Raw genomic sequence first — 18,605 nt, 5'->3', positions numbered from 1 at the left:
CCCAGCCATGGGGGAAAACCAGAAAAAATGCCAGGAGCCAAGAGATTGAGTGTCTTATTTGTAGAACATTTAGGAGGCCAGTGTCACTAATCAAAGAGTACATGTCAAGGAATAAAGTGTAGGAATACTGGAAAAGTAGGATAATGTCATGTATGTTTATGAAGAGCTTTGAATGCCAAATGGAGCAATTTGTATTTGATCCTGGAGGCAATAGGGATCCACTGGAGTTATTGAGTGGAGGCATTAGGAAAATCATTTTAGTGATAGGATGGATTGGAGTGGAGAGAAACTTGAGGTAGGCAGAACCACCCCAGGTATGAGGTGATAAGGGCCTCTACCAGGGAGGTGGCAGCATCACAAGAGAGTAGGGGGCATATTAGAGAGATATTGCAGAGGCAAAATCAATAGGGCTTCAAAACATATAGCATGTGGGGATTGAAAGATAGTGAAGTCCAAGATGACTGCTAGGTTGTGAGCCTGAAGAGAGGGAGAATGGTGCTGCCCTCTGCAGTAAGAGAGAAGATATAAAGTGTCTGAATCTTGTCTATAAACTGAAGATGCCCACAATTTACCAAAAGAAATTTAAAGAAAGCCTTTCTAACTAACATTGACTTCTTTCCTACTCTAGAAAATTGTACTGGGGGAGCTAAATATGTGAATTGCAGTGAACCAAATGCACAGCAGAGGCAGGACAGAACATGTAGTTCTCGGAATATACCTAGTTTTAATGTAAGTAAAATCACAAATGCTAAATGCTAAAATATTACAAGTCAAACATTTGGAAAATTCTGTGCTAAATTAATTTATTTGGAAGTAAAATAGTAATATTTTGCTTGTCTAATTAATAGATCCAAATGCACTATTGTACAATCTACATACTCACAATCAATATTAAATAAATAACAGTGAGATTTGATAGTAACTTAAATTTTTGGATGATTGATTATATTCCTTCATGTAGGAGGACATTCCCTGCAGACGTGGATGCTTCTGTCCTATAGGAATGGTTCGGGACTCAAAAGGAAACTGTATTTTTCCTGATGACTGTCCATGTTTTTTTGGTGGATTGGAATATGACCAAGGAAGTATTACAACAGTTGGATGCAATGAATGGTGCATATCAAACTAGCAATTTTCTGGGGGCATGGAGGAGGGGGATTTTATTTTATGGTTTAGGAAATATGTGGCTTACCTAATTTTCATGGGGAAAAGACAGAAGTATTTTTAATCTCATAGTCATTTAAGGTTTAGACTAAAACACTGGTGATTCTTTTCATACAAATAAAGTCAGATCTAAATAAATGGAAAAACATCAATGACTCAAGGTTAGGCTGAGCTAATATAATAAAAATGACAATTTTATCTAAATTAATTCACTTATTTAGTGTCATACCAATCAGACTACCAAACACTATTTTATAGAGCTAGATAAAATAATAACAAAATTCATCTGGAAGAATAGAAGGTTCAGCATATCAAGGGAATTAATGAAAAGAAATGCTAGAGGAGGTGGCCGAGTCATGCCAGATATTAAACAATATTATAAAGCAGCAATCATCAAAACTGCTTGGTACTGGCTAAGAAATAGAGTGGTGTATCAGTGGAATAGGTTAGGTACACAAGATGTAGTAGTCAATGACTATAGTCATCTATTCTTTGATAAACCCAAAGAATCCAGCTTCTGGGATAAGAACTATTTCACAAAAACTGCTTGGAAAGCTGGAAAATAGTATGGCAGAAACTGGGCATAGACCAATATCTTACACTGTATACCAAAATAAAATCAAAATGGGTTCATGCGGGGCAGCTAGATGGCGCAGTGAGTAGAGCACCGGCCCTGGAGTCAGGAGGACCTGAGTTCAAATCCGGCCTCAGACACTTGACATATGTACTAGCTGTGTGACCTTGGGCAAGTCACTTAACCCCGATTGCCCTGCCAAAAAGCAAAAAAAAAAAAAAAAAAATGGGTTCATGATTTAGATATAAAGGTTGATACTATAAGCAATTTGGGAGATCAAGGAATAGTTTACCTGTCAGATTTATGGAAAAGGGAAGCATTTATGACCAAGCAAGAGATAGAGAGCATTATGAACTGCAAAATGGATAATTTTGAATATGTTAAGTTGAAAAATTTTTGTATAAACAAAGCCAATGCAACCAAGATTAGGAGGGAACCAGAAAATTGGGAAAGAATTTTTACTAAAATACACAGGGAACTGAGTCAAATTTATAAGAATACAAGTCACTCCCCAATTGATAAATGGTCAAAGGAGATGAACAGGTAATTTCCAGAAGAAGACATTAAAGCTATCTATAGTCATATGAAAAAAATGCTCTAAATCATTATTTATTAGAGAAATGAAAATCAAAACAACTCTCCTTTCAGATTGGCCAACATGAAAAAACAGGAAAATAATAAATGCTGGAGAGGATGTGGGAAAATTGGAACACTGTTACATTGATAGTGCAGTTGTGAACTGATCCAGCCATTCTGGAGAGCAATTTGGAACTATGCCCAAAAGGCTATAAAAATGTGCATACCCTTTGACCCAGCAATTCCACTTATAGGGCTGTATCCCAAAGAGATCATAAAATGGGAAAATAACCCATATATACAAAAATATTTATAGCAGCTCTTTTTGCGGTGGCAAAGAATTGGAAATCAAGGGGATGCCCATCAATTGGGGAATGGCTAAACAAGCTGTGGTATATGAATGTAATGGAATACTATTGTGCTATAAGAAATGAGGAGCAGATGGACTTCATAATAACCTGGAAAGATTTACATGATCTGATGCTGAGTGAGGGAAGCAGAAACAGGAGAACATTATACATGATTACAGACACAAGGTGTCTGTGATGACTGACTTTGATAGACTTGGGTATTCTCAGCAATGCAAGGTTCTAAGACAGCTCCAAAAGACTCATGATGGAAAAAGCTATGCACATCCAGAGAAAGAATCATGGAGTCTGAATGCAGATTGAGGCAAACTATTTGCTCTCTCTCTCTCTCTCTTTTTCTTTTGTGGTTTTGTTTCTTCTTTTCATGGTTCATTCCATTGGTTATAATTCTTCTTTGCAACTTGACTATTGTGAAAATAAGTTTAATGTGAAGGCATATGTAGAGCTTATATTGGATTACATGCTGTCTTGGGGGTAGGGAGGTGGGGAAGAAGGGGGAGAAAAATTGGAACTCAAAAACTTCTGGAACCGAGTGTTGTAAACTAAAAGAAAATTTTTTAAATCCTGGTGATTTTTACTCTTAAACTTATGTTCTCCTTTTTAAAATGAGAACAGAAAAAATGAGAAAAAAATAAAACAAGAGAGAAGAGAGGGACAGAGAAAGAAGAGAATATGAAATGATGTCCTTACAACTTCATGAATAAATGTCAATTCCTTTTTTCTTTCCCCTATAAATTTATATATTAATAATGTTTCTTATCATTAGTAACTATTATATATAAAATACAAGTACCTCATTATTATAAATATTATATTTATCTCTCTTTTTTTAGTACTTGTGTAAAAGGATCCTGGAATTGCACACAAAACACATGTCAAACATCCTGCCATATTTATGGGGATGGACATGTTAGAACCTTTGATGGAAAAACATACAGCTATGATGGTCTCTGTCAGTATTCTTTTGTTGAGGTAATTACAATATTTTCTTAAAATTTCTAAATCTTTATCAAATAGATATATTCCTGGTTTTGAACTTTGAACTGATTTTTGCCTCAAATTGTTCAATCTGAAAAATGAACATAATGGTCTCCTTAATGTTGCCATGATATGTACTATAGGGGAAGTTACACTAGATTTATAGTTAGAGGATCTGGTTTAAAACTCTGACTCTGCAGTGACTGTTTGATAAGCCCAAAGAGTCCAGCTTCTGGGATAAGAACTCACTATTTAGCAAAAATTGCTGGGAAAACTGGAAAATAGTATGGCAGAAACTAGGCATGATCAATATCTTACACCATATATCAAGATAAAGTCAAAATGGGTATACGATTTAGATATAAGCAAAGTAGGAGAGCAAGGAGTAGTTTACCTGTCAGATTTATGGAGAAGGGAAGACTTTATGACTAAAGAAGAGATAGAGAACATCATGAAATGCAAAATGGGTGATTTTGATTACATTAAATTGAAAAGTTTTTGTACAAACAAAGCCGATGCAACCAAGATTAGAAGGGAAGCAGAGAGCTGGGAAACATTTTTTATAGCCAGTGTCTCTGATAAAAACCTCATTTCCAAAATATATTGAGAAGTTAGTCAAATTCATAAGAATGCAAGTTACTACCCAGTTGATAAATGGTCAAAGGAGGTGAACAGGCAGTTTTCAGAGGAAGATTAAAGCTATCCAGAGTCATATGAAAAAAATGCTCTAAATCACTATTGATTAGAGAAACGCAAATTAAAACAACTCTGAGGTATCGCATCATATGTATCATTATAATTCTTTCTTATAACATGAAAAATGTGAAAATATTTTTAAAAAAGAAAACTATCTTTTGTGTAATTAAAAAAATACTATTAAAAATAAAGAAAAGAAAAAAATCTGACTCTGCCATATACGACAGATACCAAAACCACTTCAACTTTGTGTAATAAAAGGGATTAGACTAGTCAATTTCTAGATTTCCTTATAAATTTATATCTTATGCTCAAACATTAAACTTTTGGATAATTTATAACTAATTTTATGGATTCATTCTATTGAGTGTCTAATTCTATACACATTTTAATGGTACCTTTAGGCATGTAATCTGACCAAAGAAATAAGTAATCCTCTAAACTGAAGAACTGCATATGTCATGTAGATACACATAAAGCATCAACCTGGGAGATCAGTAAAAGTTATATTATAAGGATTTAGGGAAAAAGTGGAAATGGAATTATTTTCCAGAGAGCAAAGTTAGAATCTGTATACCTAGGAGAAGCTTCTAATTTGGAGGAGAAAGAGAATTGAGTTTAAAATAGTTCACTAAAGTTGAAATTTCGTAGGACACACTGATGATTTAAGATAGCCATTGTAGCTTAAAGATCTTTGATAAAAAAGTTAATAAATGGTTAAAATTATAAATTGAATATTTTAGGATTATTGTGGTCAAGAATCTGGCACATTCCGAGTTTTAACTGAAAGTGTTCCATGTTGTGCAGATGGACTTACATGCTCAAGAAAAATAGTAGTTGCTCTAAAGGTACAGTATGGCTCTTATTCACTTGCTTTTTACGTCTATCAATCTAGAAAACAACCGATTGAAACTGATAGAACCTTAAACCTTTCTTTTCATTTATAGGACCAAAATGTTGTCTTGCAAGATGGCAAAGTCACAGTAGTCAAAATTCCGGAAAGCAAAGGATGTGAACTTAATACAACTGTATACTCTATGCACACTGTTGGTCTGTACTTGATTTTGAAATTTCTAAATGGATTAACCCTGATCTGGGACAAAAATACAAGAGTATCTGCTATATTGGATCCAAGCTGGAGTGTATGTATATTACCAATATTGTATTTTTGAGGAAGCACAATACTTCCAATATTGACAGATAGTTGCAGCAATGCTGACAGAAGCAAGGATACTGCTAGTGTTTGAATCCTAGTGTTAATTGGGGTAGGGATGGTGGTAATCTTCCTACTTCTACTTTCATTTAGGGGAAAACAAACTGTATCAAGTCAGAAAGAGTCTGGCAAGACAAATTGTGAGGTAGCTTGGTCTTGGTCTAACCTTATCAAATTAATGTTAAGATTTTGGATTGGATGCATTTATGTAATATGTAATTATATATCTTTGTTGAAAAATATTCCTATAGTTAGAAGGAAACCATTTACATTTTATTTCTTGAACTTTTATGGTATGCATTTCTACATCATTTTAAGAACTTGAATTGCAAAGATTGATAAAAATCCTTCTTACTGGTTTCTGGTATCAAATGAATATTCTGAATTACACACAGCTTCTTTTGTTCTTAAATTGCAGCAGTTTTCTCCTTTTTAAAAAATTCCGTTTTATTATTTTTTAACATTCTTTTCTTTTTAAAATTTTGAGTTCCGATTCTCTCCCTCTCTCTAATACCCTCCGAATTCCATTGAGAAGGCAAGCAATATGATATCAATTATAGTGTGACATGATGCAAAATATATTTCCATATAAGGCATATTTTTAAAAGCAATAAAAAGTGAGAAAATTATGGTTCAGTTTGCACTCAGAGTTCATCAGTTCTTTCTGTGGAAGTGGATAGCATTTTTTTCATCATGAGTCCTTCAGAAATGTCTTAGATCAGAGTAGTTAAGTCTTTCACAGTTGATTATTATTACAACATTGCTATAACTGTGCACAATGATCTCTTGGCTGCTCTTACTTCACTTTGCATGAGTTCATATAGGTCTTGCCATGTTTTTTTCAGAAACCAGCCCTCTTGTCATTTCTTACAGCACAATAATCGTCCATCAAAATCACATGCTACAACTTGTTCAGCCATTCTCTAATTGATGGGTTACTCCTTGATTTCCAATTCCTTACCACCACAAAAAGAGCTGCTATAAATATTTTTGTAAATATAGGTCATTTTTCTTTTTCTTTGATCTTTTTGTGATACAGACTTAGTAGTAGTATTGCTGGGTCAAAAGGTATGCACAATTTTATAGCTCTTTGGGTATAGTTCCAGTGGTGGTACTCCACCAGCAATTCATTAGTGTACCTATTTTCACTTATTCCCTTCAAGCATATGTCATTTCTGACAGGGGTGAGGTGGTTCTTCAGAGTTGTTTTAATTTGCCTTTCTCTAGTCAGTTGTCATTTAAAGCATTTTTTCATGACTATAGATAGCCTGGATTTCTTCTTCTGAAAATTGCCTGTTTATATATTTGGCCATTTATCAATTCAGGAATAGCTCTTATTTTTTTCTTGCATTTTTTCTTTTATTATTTAATAGTTTTAGTTTTCAACATTGATTTCCACAAGACTTTGAGTTACAAATTTTCTCCCCATCTCTACCCTCCCCCCACTCCAAGATGGCATACATTCGGATTGCCCCTTTCCCCAGTCTGCCCTCCCTTCTGTCACCCCACTACCCCTGCATCGGCTTTCCCCTTACATTCTCATAGGTCAAGATAGGTCTCTATATCCTATTGCCTGTACATCTCATTTCCCAGTTGCATTCAAAAAAAGCTTTTTTTGAGCACTTGTTTTTAGAACTTTAACTTCCAAATTCTCTACCTTCTTCCCTCCCCACCCGTACTCCTTGAGAAGGCAAGCAATTCAACATAGGCCACATATGTGTCATTATGCAAAACACTTCCATAAGAATCATGTTGTGAAAGACTAATTATATTTCCCTCCATCCTCTCCTGTCCCCCTTTATTCAATTTTCTCCCTTCACCCTGTCCCTTTTCAAAAGCGTTTGCTTTTCATTACCTCCTCCCCCAATCTGCCCTCCCTTCTATCATCCCCCCTCTCTTATCCCCTTCCCCCCTACTTTCCTGTAGGGTAAAATACCCAATTGAGTGTATATGTTATTCCCTCCTCAAGTCAAATCCAATGAGAGCAAGATTCACTAATTTCCTTTCACTTGCCCCCTCTTCCCTTCCAATAGAACTGCTTTTCTTTGCCACCTTTATGTGAGATAATTTACCCCATTTTATCTCTCCCTTTCTCCCTCTCTCAATATATTCCTCTCTCACCTCTTAATTTTATTTTTTAAGATATCATCCCTTCTTATGCAGCTTACCCTGTGCCCTCTGTCTATATATTCCTCTCAACTACACTAATACTGAGAAAGGTCTCATGAATTACAAATATCATCTTTCCATGTAGGAATGTAAACAAAACAGTTCAACTTTAGTAAGTCCCTTATGATTTCTCTTTCCTGTTTACCTTTTCATGCTTCTCTTGATTCTTGTATTTGAAAGTCAAATTTTCTATTTAGCTCTGCTCTTTTCATCGAGAAAGCTTGAAAGTCCTCTATTTTATTGAAAATCCATATTTTGCCTTGGAGTATTATACTCAGTTTTGCTGGGTAGATGATTCTTGGTTTTAATCCTAGCTCCTTTGACCTCTGGAATATCATATTCCAAGCCCTACAATCCCTTAATGTAGAAGCTGCTAGATCTTATGTTATCCTGATTGTGTTTCCACAATACTCAAATTGTTTCTTTCTGTCTGCTTGCAATATTTTCTCCTTGTCCTGGGAACTCTGGAATTTGGTTGTAACATTCCTGGAAGTTTTCCTTTTAAGATCTCTTTCAGGAGATGATTGCTGGATTCTTTCAATTTCTATTTGACCCTCTGGTTCTGGAATATCAAGGCAGTTTTCCTTGATAATTTCTTGAAAGGTGATGTCTAGGCTCTTTCTTTGATCATGGTTTTAAGGTAGTCCAATAATTTTTAAATTTTATTCATAGTAATAGCAACTGCTGTGACTATGATTCACAGTTATGATTGCTAACTTTGCATTTCCTTCCATCCCATTTTCCTCTGTTTCTCCACCTGTTTCTCCCTGTATCGCCAAGGCAATATTAACAGCAGTTGCTATTACTATGAATTTTCTGACTTGGTTCTGTATTGCAGAATATATATATAATATATATATATGTATATATATATATATATATATATATATATATAATATCTCTCCATATAGAAGACAGAAGAAGCAAAACATTTATTCAGACCCCAGAGAACCCAATTCCCAAACTGGTAACTCTAATTCATCATAGCAGCAGAGAAGTTAATACACATTATCACAGCAGAGAGTCATTCCATTCCATAGCCTCCCCCCTGCTGGGGCCTTCCCACAAACACTCACAAATCCTAGCTGACTCCTGCACTGTGTCTCTTTCCTCCTGCTGTTTCTAACTGCTCTGAGCATTTCCTGATCCACCCTTTCCTGTTCCACTCATTCAGCAAGCTCCTCCCACCTCATGTGACTTAGGCTTCCTGTGACATAAGCAAGTCACATGGGCCTGTTAGTGGACGGGAAGATCTTCAAATTTACATTGCCATTACACACCCCCATCTCCTGTCCCTCCTCAAAAGTCCATTGTGCACCCTTCCTTTTAATTGCCCCTTTCTCTTATACTCTTGCCCCTACTATTTCACTGCATTTCTATAAACAACTGAGTGTGTGTCCATGCGTGCATGCACGTGCATGTGTGTGTGTGTGTGTGTGTGTGTGTGTGTGTGTGTATAAATACATAAAGTCTTCTCTCTTTGAACCAATTCTGATGGGAGTGAAGTTCAAGCATTGTCTCCCTCCAGTGTAAAAGTTCTTCCTTGTGTGCCTCTTTTATGAGAAAATTCCCCATTCCACCTCTTCCTTCTCCCTTCTCCCAGTGTATACCTCTTTCTCATCCCTTTATTTTCTTTTGGAGGTCATTCCAACATAATCAACTCACACCCATGTCCTTTGTCTATGTAAACTCCTTTTAACTGTCCTAACAATGACAAAGTTTTTAGGAGTTATGTGTATCAGGTTCCCATATAGGACTGTAAGTATCAAGTTCCCACATAGGAATGTAAAAAGTTTAACTTTATTGCATGCCTTACAATTATTCTTCCATATTTACCTTTTAATTCTTCTCTTGAATCTTCTGTTTAAATATCAAATTTTCTTTTCAACTCTGATCTTTTCATCAAGAATGCTTGAAAGTTCTCTATCTTATTAAATATCCATTCCCCCCCCCCCCAAAGGATTACATTCAGTTTTGCTGGGTCACTTCTTCTTGGTTGTAATTCTAGTTTATTTGCCTTCTGGAATGTCATATTTCTAGTCTTCCATTTCTTTAACATAGAAGCTGTTAAATCTTATGTTATTCTGACTGTGGCTTCATGATATTTGAATTGTTTCTTGCTGGCAGTTTGCAATATTTTCTCTTTGACCTGGGAGTTCTGGAATTTGCCTATAATAAATCTGGGAGTTTTCATTTGGAGATCCCTTTGAGGAGGTGATTGGTGGATTCTTTCCATTTCTATTTTACCCTTTGGATCTAAGATATCTGAGCAGTTTGCCTTGATAATTTCTTAAAAAGTGATGTCTAGGCTATTTTTTTTTATTCATGGGTGTCAGGAAGGCCAATAATTCTTAAATTATCTCTCTTTTATCTATTTTCCAGGTCATCTGTCATTCCCATGATATATTTCATATTTCTTCTATTTTTTCATATTTTTGACTTTTTAAAACATTGTTTCTTGATGTCTTGTGGAGTCATAAACTTTCTCTTGCCCAATTCTAATTTTTAAAGAGTTCTTTTCTTCAGTGAATTTTTGTTCCTCCTTTTCCATTTGGCTAATTCTGCTTTTTAAAGAGTTCTTCTTTTCAGTGTATTTTTGTACCTCTTTTACCATTTGTCCAGTTCTGTTTTTAAGGTATTATTATCTTCAGTATTTTTGTGCCTCTTTTATCAAACTGTTAATTATCTTTTCATAATTTTCTTGCATTGCTTTCATTTATTTCTTTTCACATTTTTTACCCTACCATTGTTATCTCTTTTTCTAATTATTTCAGGAATTCTTGTTGAATTTGGATTCAATTAGCATTTTTCTTGAGGCTTTGTTTGTAGCTATCTTCACATTGTTGTCATCTTCTGAATTTATGTCTTGGTCTTCCTTGTCACTATAGTAGCTATGTATAGCCAAAATTATTTTGCTGTTGTGTGCTTGTTTTCCCTCCCCCTTGATATCAGGCATCATTTTATTAATTGTATTTATACCTCCAGGAATTATATATAATTTTATTAATTGTATTTATGTCCCCATTGTATTTTATACCTACAATAATCCCTAGTACACAGTAAGTGCTTCAGAAATGCTTAATGATTAACTGTTCTGAGGTCCTTTCATATATATTTCAAAGATGACTGGCAATAGCTCTTAAATTAAATCTACCAGTTTTTTTTTAAATACCCTGGGATATAGTGGGGTTGAGGTTAGTAATTTACACTCATTCAGGGCAGCTAAATGCTCTCTTACAATCTCCTCACTTAAGAAAAAAATATACTTTCTGTCTCAATTCGAAGATCTTGGTGGAGAAGCCTTTCTCAAGAAAACAGATGTTTGCTCATTTTTCCAGGTTATTTCTGAGGATGCACTGTCCCAAGCTTCAGAGCATCTTCAAGTTTTTGGTACTTCCAAGGTAGTGTGATCCTGGGAAAAGTTTGGTCGTAGCTTGCCCAGTCCGTGCTCTGGTCTTTACTCAGAAACAGTCTCTGTTTCCTGCAGCCTGCAGGCACTAACTATCCTCTTTGCTTTGGAAATGTGACTAGAGCCCCTCCTCCCTTGTGACCAAACACCTAGGCTCTTCTCTACCCTGGAACTATGACCCAGAACTGTATATGGCAATAGAGTTGCCAATCAGCACCACCTGTACCCAATGCCCTGTAATTTTCTGACCAATTGTTTGACCCACTTAACATCTCTGGGCTGAGAGCTCCTAAAGCTGTTGCTGCTGCTGCTGCTGCTGCTTAACCTCTATTGCCACCACCATGTTTGTAGGCTTTGGACAGGCCTTGGTGTCACAGACTTCTCTGACCTCTTAAATTTTCTTAGAACAGAAAAAAATGTCTCATCCCAAAATTTTATTTAAGGCGTTATTTTAAAGTTGTTTGGAGGGGGAATGTTGGGAGAGTGCAGCTGGGTGGTTACTCCTAATCCCCATCTTGGCTACATGTAGCTTCTTAATAAAGTGCAGTCCTGATATCTGCATCTACAAGAACTCTTTCATTTTAGTGTATTTTTAATGCAGGGAAACGTGTGTGGTCTGTGTGGAAATAATAATGGAGATCTCAAGGATGATTTCACTACAAGGCATGCATCAGTAGCTGTTGGAACACTGGAATTTGGAAATAGTTGGAAAACAAGTCAAGAGTGTTCAGACACAGTGGTTCAAGCTTTTCCATGTGATTCTAACCCATACTGTAAAGCATGGGCTTTAAGAAAATGTGGGATTATCAGAGATAGTACATTTAAAGATTGCCACAACAAGGTAATTGCTTCATTATCCTATTACTTACAAAGATGTCTTTCCTGGTAGCAGAGAAAATTCATATACTGTGTTTTGTTTAGGTTGATCCTGATGCTTACTATACTGCATGTTTGGAAGAAGCCTGTGTATGTGATATGGAAGGAAAATACCTTGGATTCTGTACTGCTGTGGCCATGTATGCAGAAGCTTGTAGTGCAGTTGGAGTTTGTGTCTCTTGGAGAAAGCCAGACCTTTGCCGTAAGTAAAATGACACTCTTGGGTAGCTAATTTAATAGCATTTTACATAGAACTGTTCTGCTAGAAAAAAAGAATCACACCATTTAAATAGGATTCTATAACTAGAAATGTTACCTGTTTGAGTAATTATTTGTTTTTGTGACAACATATTTTGACATAGTGGTATTGGTTCAGATTTTTAGTTTTCATTGCTCTTGTTCCAAAAGAGAATATCTGGGTATCAAGGAATACATACATGCATACATACATGTATTTGTGTATATGCATGTAGATGTGTGCATATGTGTATATATCATATCAATAACTACTATCTGTATTTCTGTGAATTATAATTCTTACTACCTATAATGCTTAGTACATAACAGTCCCAGATCACTAAACTCTATCATAAGTAGTGAATTCCATTTCATTCAAAGTTAAAGCTGTTTGAAAGTTTTTGCATAATTCAATTCAATAAACATTTGTTAAGTGCCAGTTAGGTGCCCAGTACTGTGCTAGACCTTGAGAGTATAAAGAAAAATATGCATTAGTGTCTTCATTCAAGTAGCTTACACTTGAGAAATACAAATTGCACACAAATAATTATAGTCATACAAATTGATTTCAAGAGGGAAAGAGTGAGCATAACTGGAGAATCTAGAAAGGCCTAATGTAGGAGATAGCACCTGATCTAGTCTTGGAGGAAACTAGCAATTCTTTGTGGTGTAGGGAAGGCATTCAAGATTGGGGGAGGGGAGACTTATGCAAGGGCATGAAGCAGGAGATAGGATGCCATGTACAGAGAGTAGCCAGCAGGTCAGTTTGAATAGAATGGAGAATAACTTTAAAAGACCATGGTCAAGAAATTATGGTTTATTACTTTTTCCTGTAGTCAAAGGAAAATTCAGTTTTTCATATAATAAGGTATTCCAAAAGTTTTAGTCCAGTTTTAAGCAAAACTTAAACCTTCTTTAGAATATCCTGTATTTGCTCTATGAGTTATTTTTAAACAATACCTCCGTTTAGAAAATGAAGTCAGAGGAAATGACTAGGAATGAATGAAATATTGTATAAGTTCCTTATCTCTTTCACATGAAACTTTTTTTCAAAAATCTATTTTGGTAAAATGAAAGATTAAAATTGTCTCTTCATAAGTGAAAGTAATTCAGCACAATTTGATTACAGCTGTCTATTGTGATTTTTACAATGCCCCTGGTGAATGCAGCTGGCATTATGAGCCCTGTGGAACAGTGAAAGCCAAAACATGCAAAGATCACCTTATTGGACAAAAATTTGCTACTATTTTGGAAGGTAAGGAATTTTTTGATAGCTTCCTTGGAGCAAGATAAAGGAGTCTTGCTTTGTAAAGATATAAGATGCCACATGCAATTTATTTACAAAATCTGTTTTTCTTCTCCTAACAAATAATGGCATTTTTGCATTACAGAAAGTAATAATAAACAGCTAGCATTTGTATAGTGTATTAAGATTTGCAAAATGCTTTACATATGGTATCTCTTTTAAATTCACTACAACCCTGTTGAAGCAGGTGCTATTGTTGTTTCCATTTTACAGATGAGGAAATTGAAACATAAAGGGTAAGTGATTTGATCAGAGTTACCGTTTGAAGTAATATTCAAACTTGAGGCTTCCTGTCTCCAAATCCAACTCTCTACCCATTATGCCACCTAGTTCTCAAATGGGTGAATTCCATCTTTGATAAATTAGTTAAGGAAAACAAACCAAAAAAAATACAACGGCCCAGTTATCCTATCCTCTATTAAGATTCTTAGCACTATTTTTGTGGGAGAGTGGTACAAATCAAAATAAAACAAGTTGACATCAAGCATTCAAAAATACTATACACCCAGAATGTGAAATGGGTTTACTAAGCCTTCATTCAATTTTTTACACCTTCCATATCTGCATCTATAGCTATAACTGATATTCAGAGTAATAACTCAGTCATACTTCCAGAATCTCAATAATGAAAGAAACACTGAATTGTGTTCAATATATTCCCTGATGCAGGGAGACATTTGGAAGACTCTTTTCAATGATACTGGAAATGAAAAAAGGTTTTTATTTATCTATTACATAATTAAAATTTAATTATAATTGTATTATTCTAGTTAAGTGAAGTTTTGTAGGAAAGGGTCAGTCTGAGTTCTGTTGCTTTTATAAACTCTTCTAATGCATATGAAGTTTTAACATCTCAACATCACCTGTATTTGGAAATGGAATAACTAATATGCTTTACCAAATTAATTTATACATGTTGAATGTCAGCAAACTTGCAATTAATTTAATAATTTTCATACACAGGTTGCTATGCTAAATGCCCTGACAGTGCCCCATATCTGGATGAAAACACCATGAAGTGTGTCAATTTATCAGAGTGCAGCTGCTTCTACAATGATGTGATACCAGCAGGCGGAATAATAGAAGATGAATGTGGAAGAACATGGTACAGTGCCTATCACTACTCTGATATTCAATTCCCCACCTGCAATTTTAATTCAAAATTAATGCACTGAAAACATTCAGAATAGGGGATAGAAAGATAGATTTTGTGTCAGGAGACCTGAGTTTGAATCCCTCCTATGACACTAGCTAACTCTTTAACTACAGTCATGTCACTCAAACTCTCCATGACTTAATTGATGAGTGCCTCTCAGTATTGGTGGAAAGAGTTCCCTGCACAAATGAAATCTCAGATACTTGATATGCATGTGACATATGCATGTGATTTTCAATTATAAAATTCATGAAACTTAGTGGCAAGGTTTTTTAAAAAATCAATTATAAGTTGTATATTTCCTGAAGATTTATCTCATCTTAATATACCTTTCTTAAATAAGATTTTAGTAGTGTTGAATACTGGAGACAAATTACAAAAATCTGTCAGATAAACGTATCACCCTAAAAAATGTGTATGATATCTATTTGGCTTCAGGAAAACAAGGACAATCGCTCATATTTCATCACAACCAAAAGACAGAATGATGTTGAAAGTTGAAAATGCAGAAGCTAAATTCATGTCCTGCTCTTTATTTTAAATGATCTCTTTTTAACAAGAATCATCCATTAAAATAACTAGGAATATCATGTGGTATAATAGGATATGTAGTTTGTGAATTGTTTTGTTTCTTCTTCCTTCATTGTTAAGAGCAAACTATTGCTGGCATTTTGAGAGTAGTGGCTTCAATTGTATTTCAGTATAAGGCAAAAAGCTATTTTTTGTTGTGATTTAGCAGTGAGATGGTATATATTCTAAAAGTCTATTTTTTTGTAAGAATTTTAAATGTCATTTTTATTTTTTATTTAACTTCCAGTTTTTGCATAGCAGGACAATTACAGTGCGTGGGTGAGTAATTGCATTTTTATTCCAATTGATTTATGAAAGAATAGATTAGAAATTTTTCACATCAAAAATTTATGCACGATAGAATAATATATAATAATAATATCATATACAGTCCAGCCCATTGTAAAGACAAAATTAAAAAGTGGACATGCACATGATTTAGAATATATCTCTGCTGTTGGTTTGCTAGTGCTATGTATTCTGCTTCCCAAAGCTGTTTTCCTTCCTAGCATCACCACTTTATCCTGGGTAATTGATACATGAACCAGTGCTGAGATGATTCCTATTATCTATTATTCCCCCTACTGATGTAGCTCTGGAAGCTATGATACAAAAGCTGTTAGCCTGACGACCAATCTAATTCTGGGATGTGAGTGGGGAATAGCATAGAAACAGTGACTGCGTCTACAAAAGCATCACTCAAGAGTAACATGCACCATGAGATCAAACCTTTTAGGTGACATCTTCGGTACTTTCAATGTTACTTCTTGTTTATTTTCTTCTAAATACAGAAAATGTCTTTTCTAAAAAGCTAAAAGAATAGAAATGGCATGGCATATTCAGGCCCTAAACCTGAAGATAACGTTTTTTTCATTGCTTTTAATTGCTGTCTCATGGTTATTACAGAAACAGCTACGCATCCTGCTTTGACCAGTTCAGGAAAATGTTTCACATGTTTCTTTCTTTTTTTATTTCTTTTTAATTTTTTAATTTTTTTTTCAGTATACAGCTTCTGTAAATCACACCTCTCTCCTTGGAAAGGAGATGTGGTTTTTTTTCGTATTTTTTTTTATTTTTTAGTTTTCAGCATTGATTTTCACAAGAGTTTGAATTACAAATTTTCTCCCCATTTCTACCCTCCCCCCCCACTCCAAGATAGCATATATTCTGATTGCCCTGTTCCCCAGTCAGCCCTCTCTTCTGTCACCCCACTCCCCTCCCATCCCCTTTTCCCTTCCTTTCTTGTACGGCAAGATAAATTTCTACACCCCATTGCCCATGTATCTTATTTTCTAGTTGCATGCAAAAACTTTTTTTTTATTTTTGAACATCTGTTTTTAAAACTTTGAGTTCCAAATTCTCTCTCCCCCTCCCCTCACACCCACTCTCCCTAAGAAGTCAAGCAATTCAACATAGGCCACATGTGTATCATTATGTATAACCCTTCAACAATACTCATGTTGTGAAAGACTAACTATATTTTGCTGCTTCCTAACCTATCCCCCTTTATTGAATTTTCTCCCTTGGCCCTGTCCCCTTTCGAAAGTGTTTGTTTTTGATTACCTCCACCCCCATCTGCCCTCCCTTCTATCATCCCCCCTTTTTCATCTTCTTCCTCCTTTTTTCCTGTGGGGTAAGATACCCAAATGGTATGGTATTCTCTCCTCAGGTCAAATTTGATGAGAGCAAGATTCACTCATTCCCCCTCACCTGCCTTCTCTTCTCTTCCTACAGACCTGCATTTTCTTGCCACTTTTATGTTAGATAATTTACCCCATTCTATCTCTCCCTATCTCCCTCTCTAAATATATTCCTCTCTCATCCCTTAATTTGATTTTATTTCTTTTAGATATCTTCCCTTCATCTTCAACTCACCCTGTGCCCGCTCTCTCTCTCTCTCTGTATATATATATATATATATATATATATACACATACATACATACATATACATATATATACACACACACATACATATATACATATATACACACTCACATATACATATCTACATAAAGATATACATATATATATACATATACATATGCATATTCCCTTCAGCTACCCTAATACTGAGGTCTCATGAATCATACACATCATCTTTCCATGTAGCAATGTAAACAAAACAGTTCAACTTTAGTAAGTCCCTTGCAGTTTCTTTTTCTTGTTCTTTTTCTTTAGTACATTTTCATGCTTCTCTTGATTCTTGTGTTTGAAAGTCAGGTTTTCTGTTCAGCTCTGGTCTTTTCACTGAGAAAGCTTGAAAGTCCTCTATTTTATTAAAAATCCATATTTTGCCTGGGAGCATGATACTCAGTTTTTCTGGGTAGGTGATTCTTGGTTTTAATCCTATCTCCATTGACCTCCGGAATATCGTATTCCAAGCCCTTCGATCTCTTAATGTAGAAGTTGCTAGATCTTGGGTTATTCTGATTGTGTTTACACAATACTCAAATTGTTTCTTTCTGGCTGCTTACAGTATTTTCTCCTTGATCTGGGAGCTCTGGAATTTGGCGACAATATTCCTAGGAGATTTCTTTTTGGGATCTATTTGAGGAGGCGATTGGTGGATTCTTTCAATTTCTCTTTTGCCCTCTGGCTCTAGAATATCAGGGCAGTTCTCCTTGATTTCTTGAAAGATGATATCTAGGCTTTTTTTTTTGATCATGGCTTTCAGGTAGTCCAATAATTTTTAAATTATCTCTCCTGGATCTATTTTCCAGGTCAGTGGTTTTTCCTATGAGATATTTCGCATTGCTTCCATTTTTTCATTTCTTTGTTTCTGTTTTATAATATCTTGTTTTCTCATCAAGTCACTAGCTTCCACTTGCTCCAATCTAATTTTTAAGGTAGTATTTTCTTCAGTGGTCTTTTGGACCTCGTTTTCCATTTGGCTAATTCTGCCTTTCAAGGCATTCTTCTCCTCAATGGCTTTTTGGAGCTCTTTTGCCATTTGAGTTAGTCTGTTTTTTAAGGTGTTGTTTTCTTCAGTGTATTTTTCAGTATTTTTTTGGGTCTCCTTTAGCAAGTCATTGACTTGTTTTTCATGGTTTTCTCTGATCCTTCTCATTTCTCTTCCCAATTTTTCCTCTACTTCTCTAACTTGCTTTTCCAAATCCTTTTTGAGCTCTTCCACGGCCTGGGACCAATTCATGTTTTTCTTGGAGGCTTTTGTTGTAGGCTCTTTGACTTTGTTGACTTTTTCTGTCTGTATGTTTTGGTCTTCTTTGTCACCAAAGAAAGAATCCAAAGTCTGAGACTGAATCTGGGTGTGTTTTTGCTGCCTGGCCATATTCCCAGCCAACTAACTTGAC

The 18,605-nt window shown here is 35.2% G+C and overlaps 1 protein-coding gene across 1 annotated transcript in view; it reads left to right on the top strand.

The window, feature by feature from the left end:
- The window catches only part of MUC19 (mucin 19, oligomeric), a 63,822-nt gene that overhangs the window by 28,964 nt on the left and 16,253 nt on the right, over nucleotides 1-18,605 (top strand). Inside the window, exons 19-28 of the mRNA XM_036760701.1 lie at nucleotides 629-729; nucleotides 962-1,113; nucleotides 3,516-3,654; nucleotides 5,100-5,204; nucleotides 5,304-5,498; nucleotides 11,749-11,988; nucleotides 12,069-12,225; nucleotides 13,390-13,515; nucleotides 14,530-14,671; nucleotides 15,540-15,571. Of these exons, the coding sequence (XP_036616596.1) occupies nucleotides 629-729; nucleotides 962-1,113; nucleotides 3,516-3,654; nucleotides 5,100-5,204; nucleotides 5,304-5,498; nucleotides 11,749-11,988; nucleotides 12,069-12,225; nucleotides 13,390-13,515; nucleotides 14,530-14,671; nucleotides 15,540-15,571 (1,389 nt within the window). The remainder of the gene's footprint in view (nucleotides 1-628; nucleotides 730-961; nucleotides 1,114-3,515; nucleotides 3,655-5,099; nucleotides 5,205-5,303; nucleotides 5,499-11,748; nucleotides 11,989-12,068; nucleotides 12,226-13,389; nucleotides 13,516-14,529; nucleotides 14,672-15,539; nucleotides 15,572-18,605) is intronic.

The sequence above is a fragment of the Trichosurus vulpecula genome, chromosome 5 (assembly GCF_011100635.1).
Source record: "Trichosurus vulpecula isolate mTriVul1 chromosome 5, mTriVul1.pri, whole genome shotgun sequence".
Classification (NCBI taxonomy): domain Eukaryota; kingdom Metazoa; phylum Chordata; class Mammalia; order Diprotodontia; family Phalangeridae; genus Trichosurus; species Trichosurus vulpecula.
Note: the sequence above shows the minus strand (reverse complement) of the source record. Positions and strands in the feature narration are given on the sequence as shown.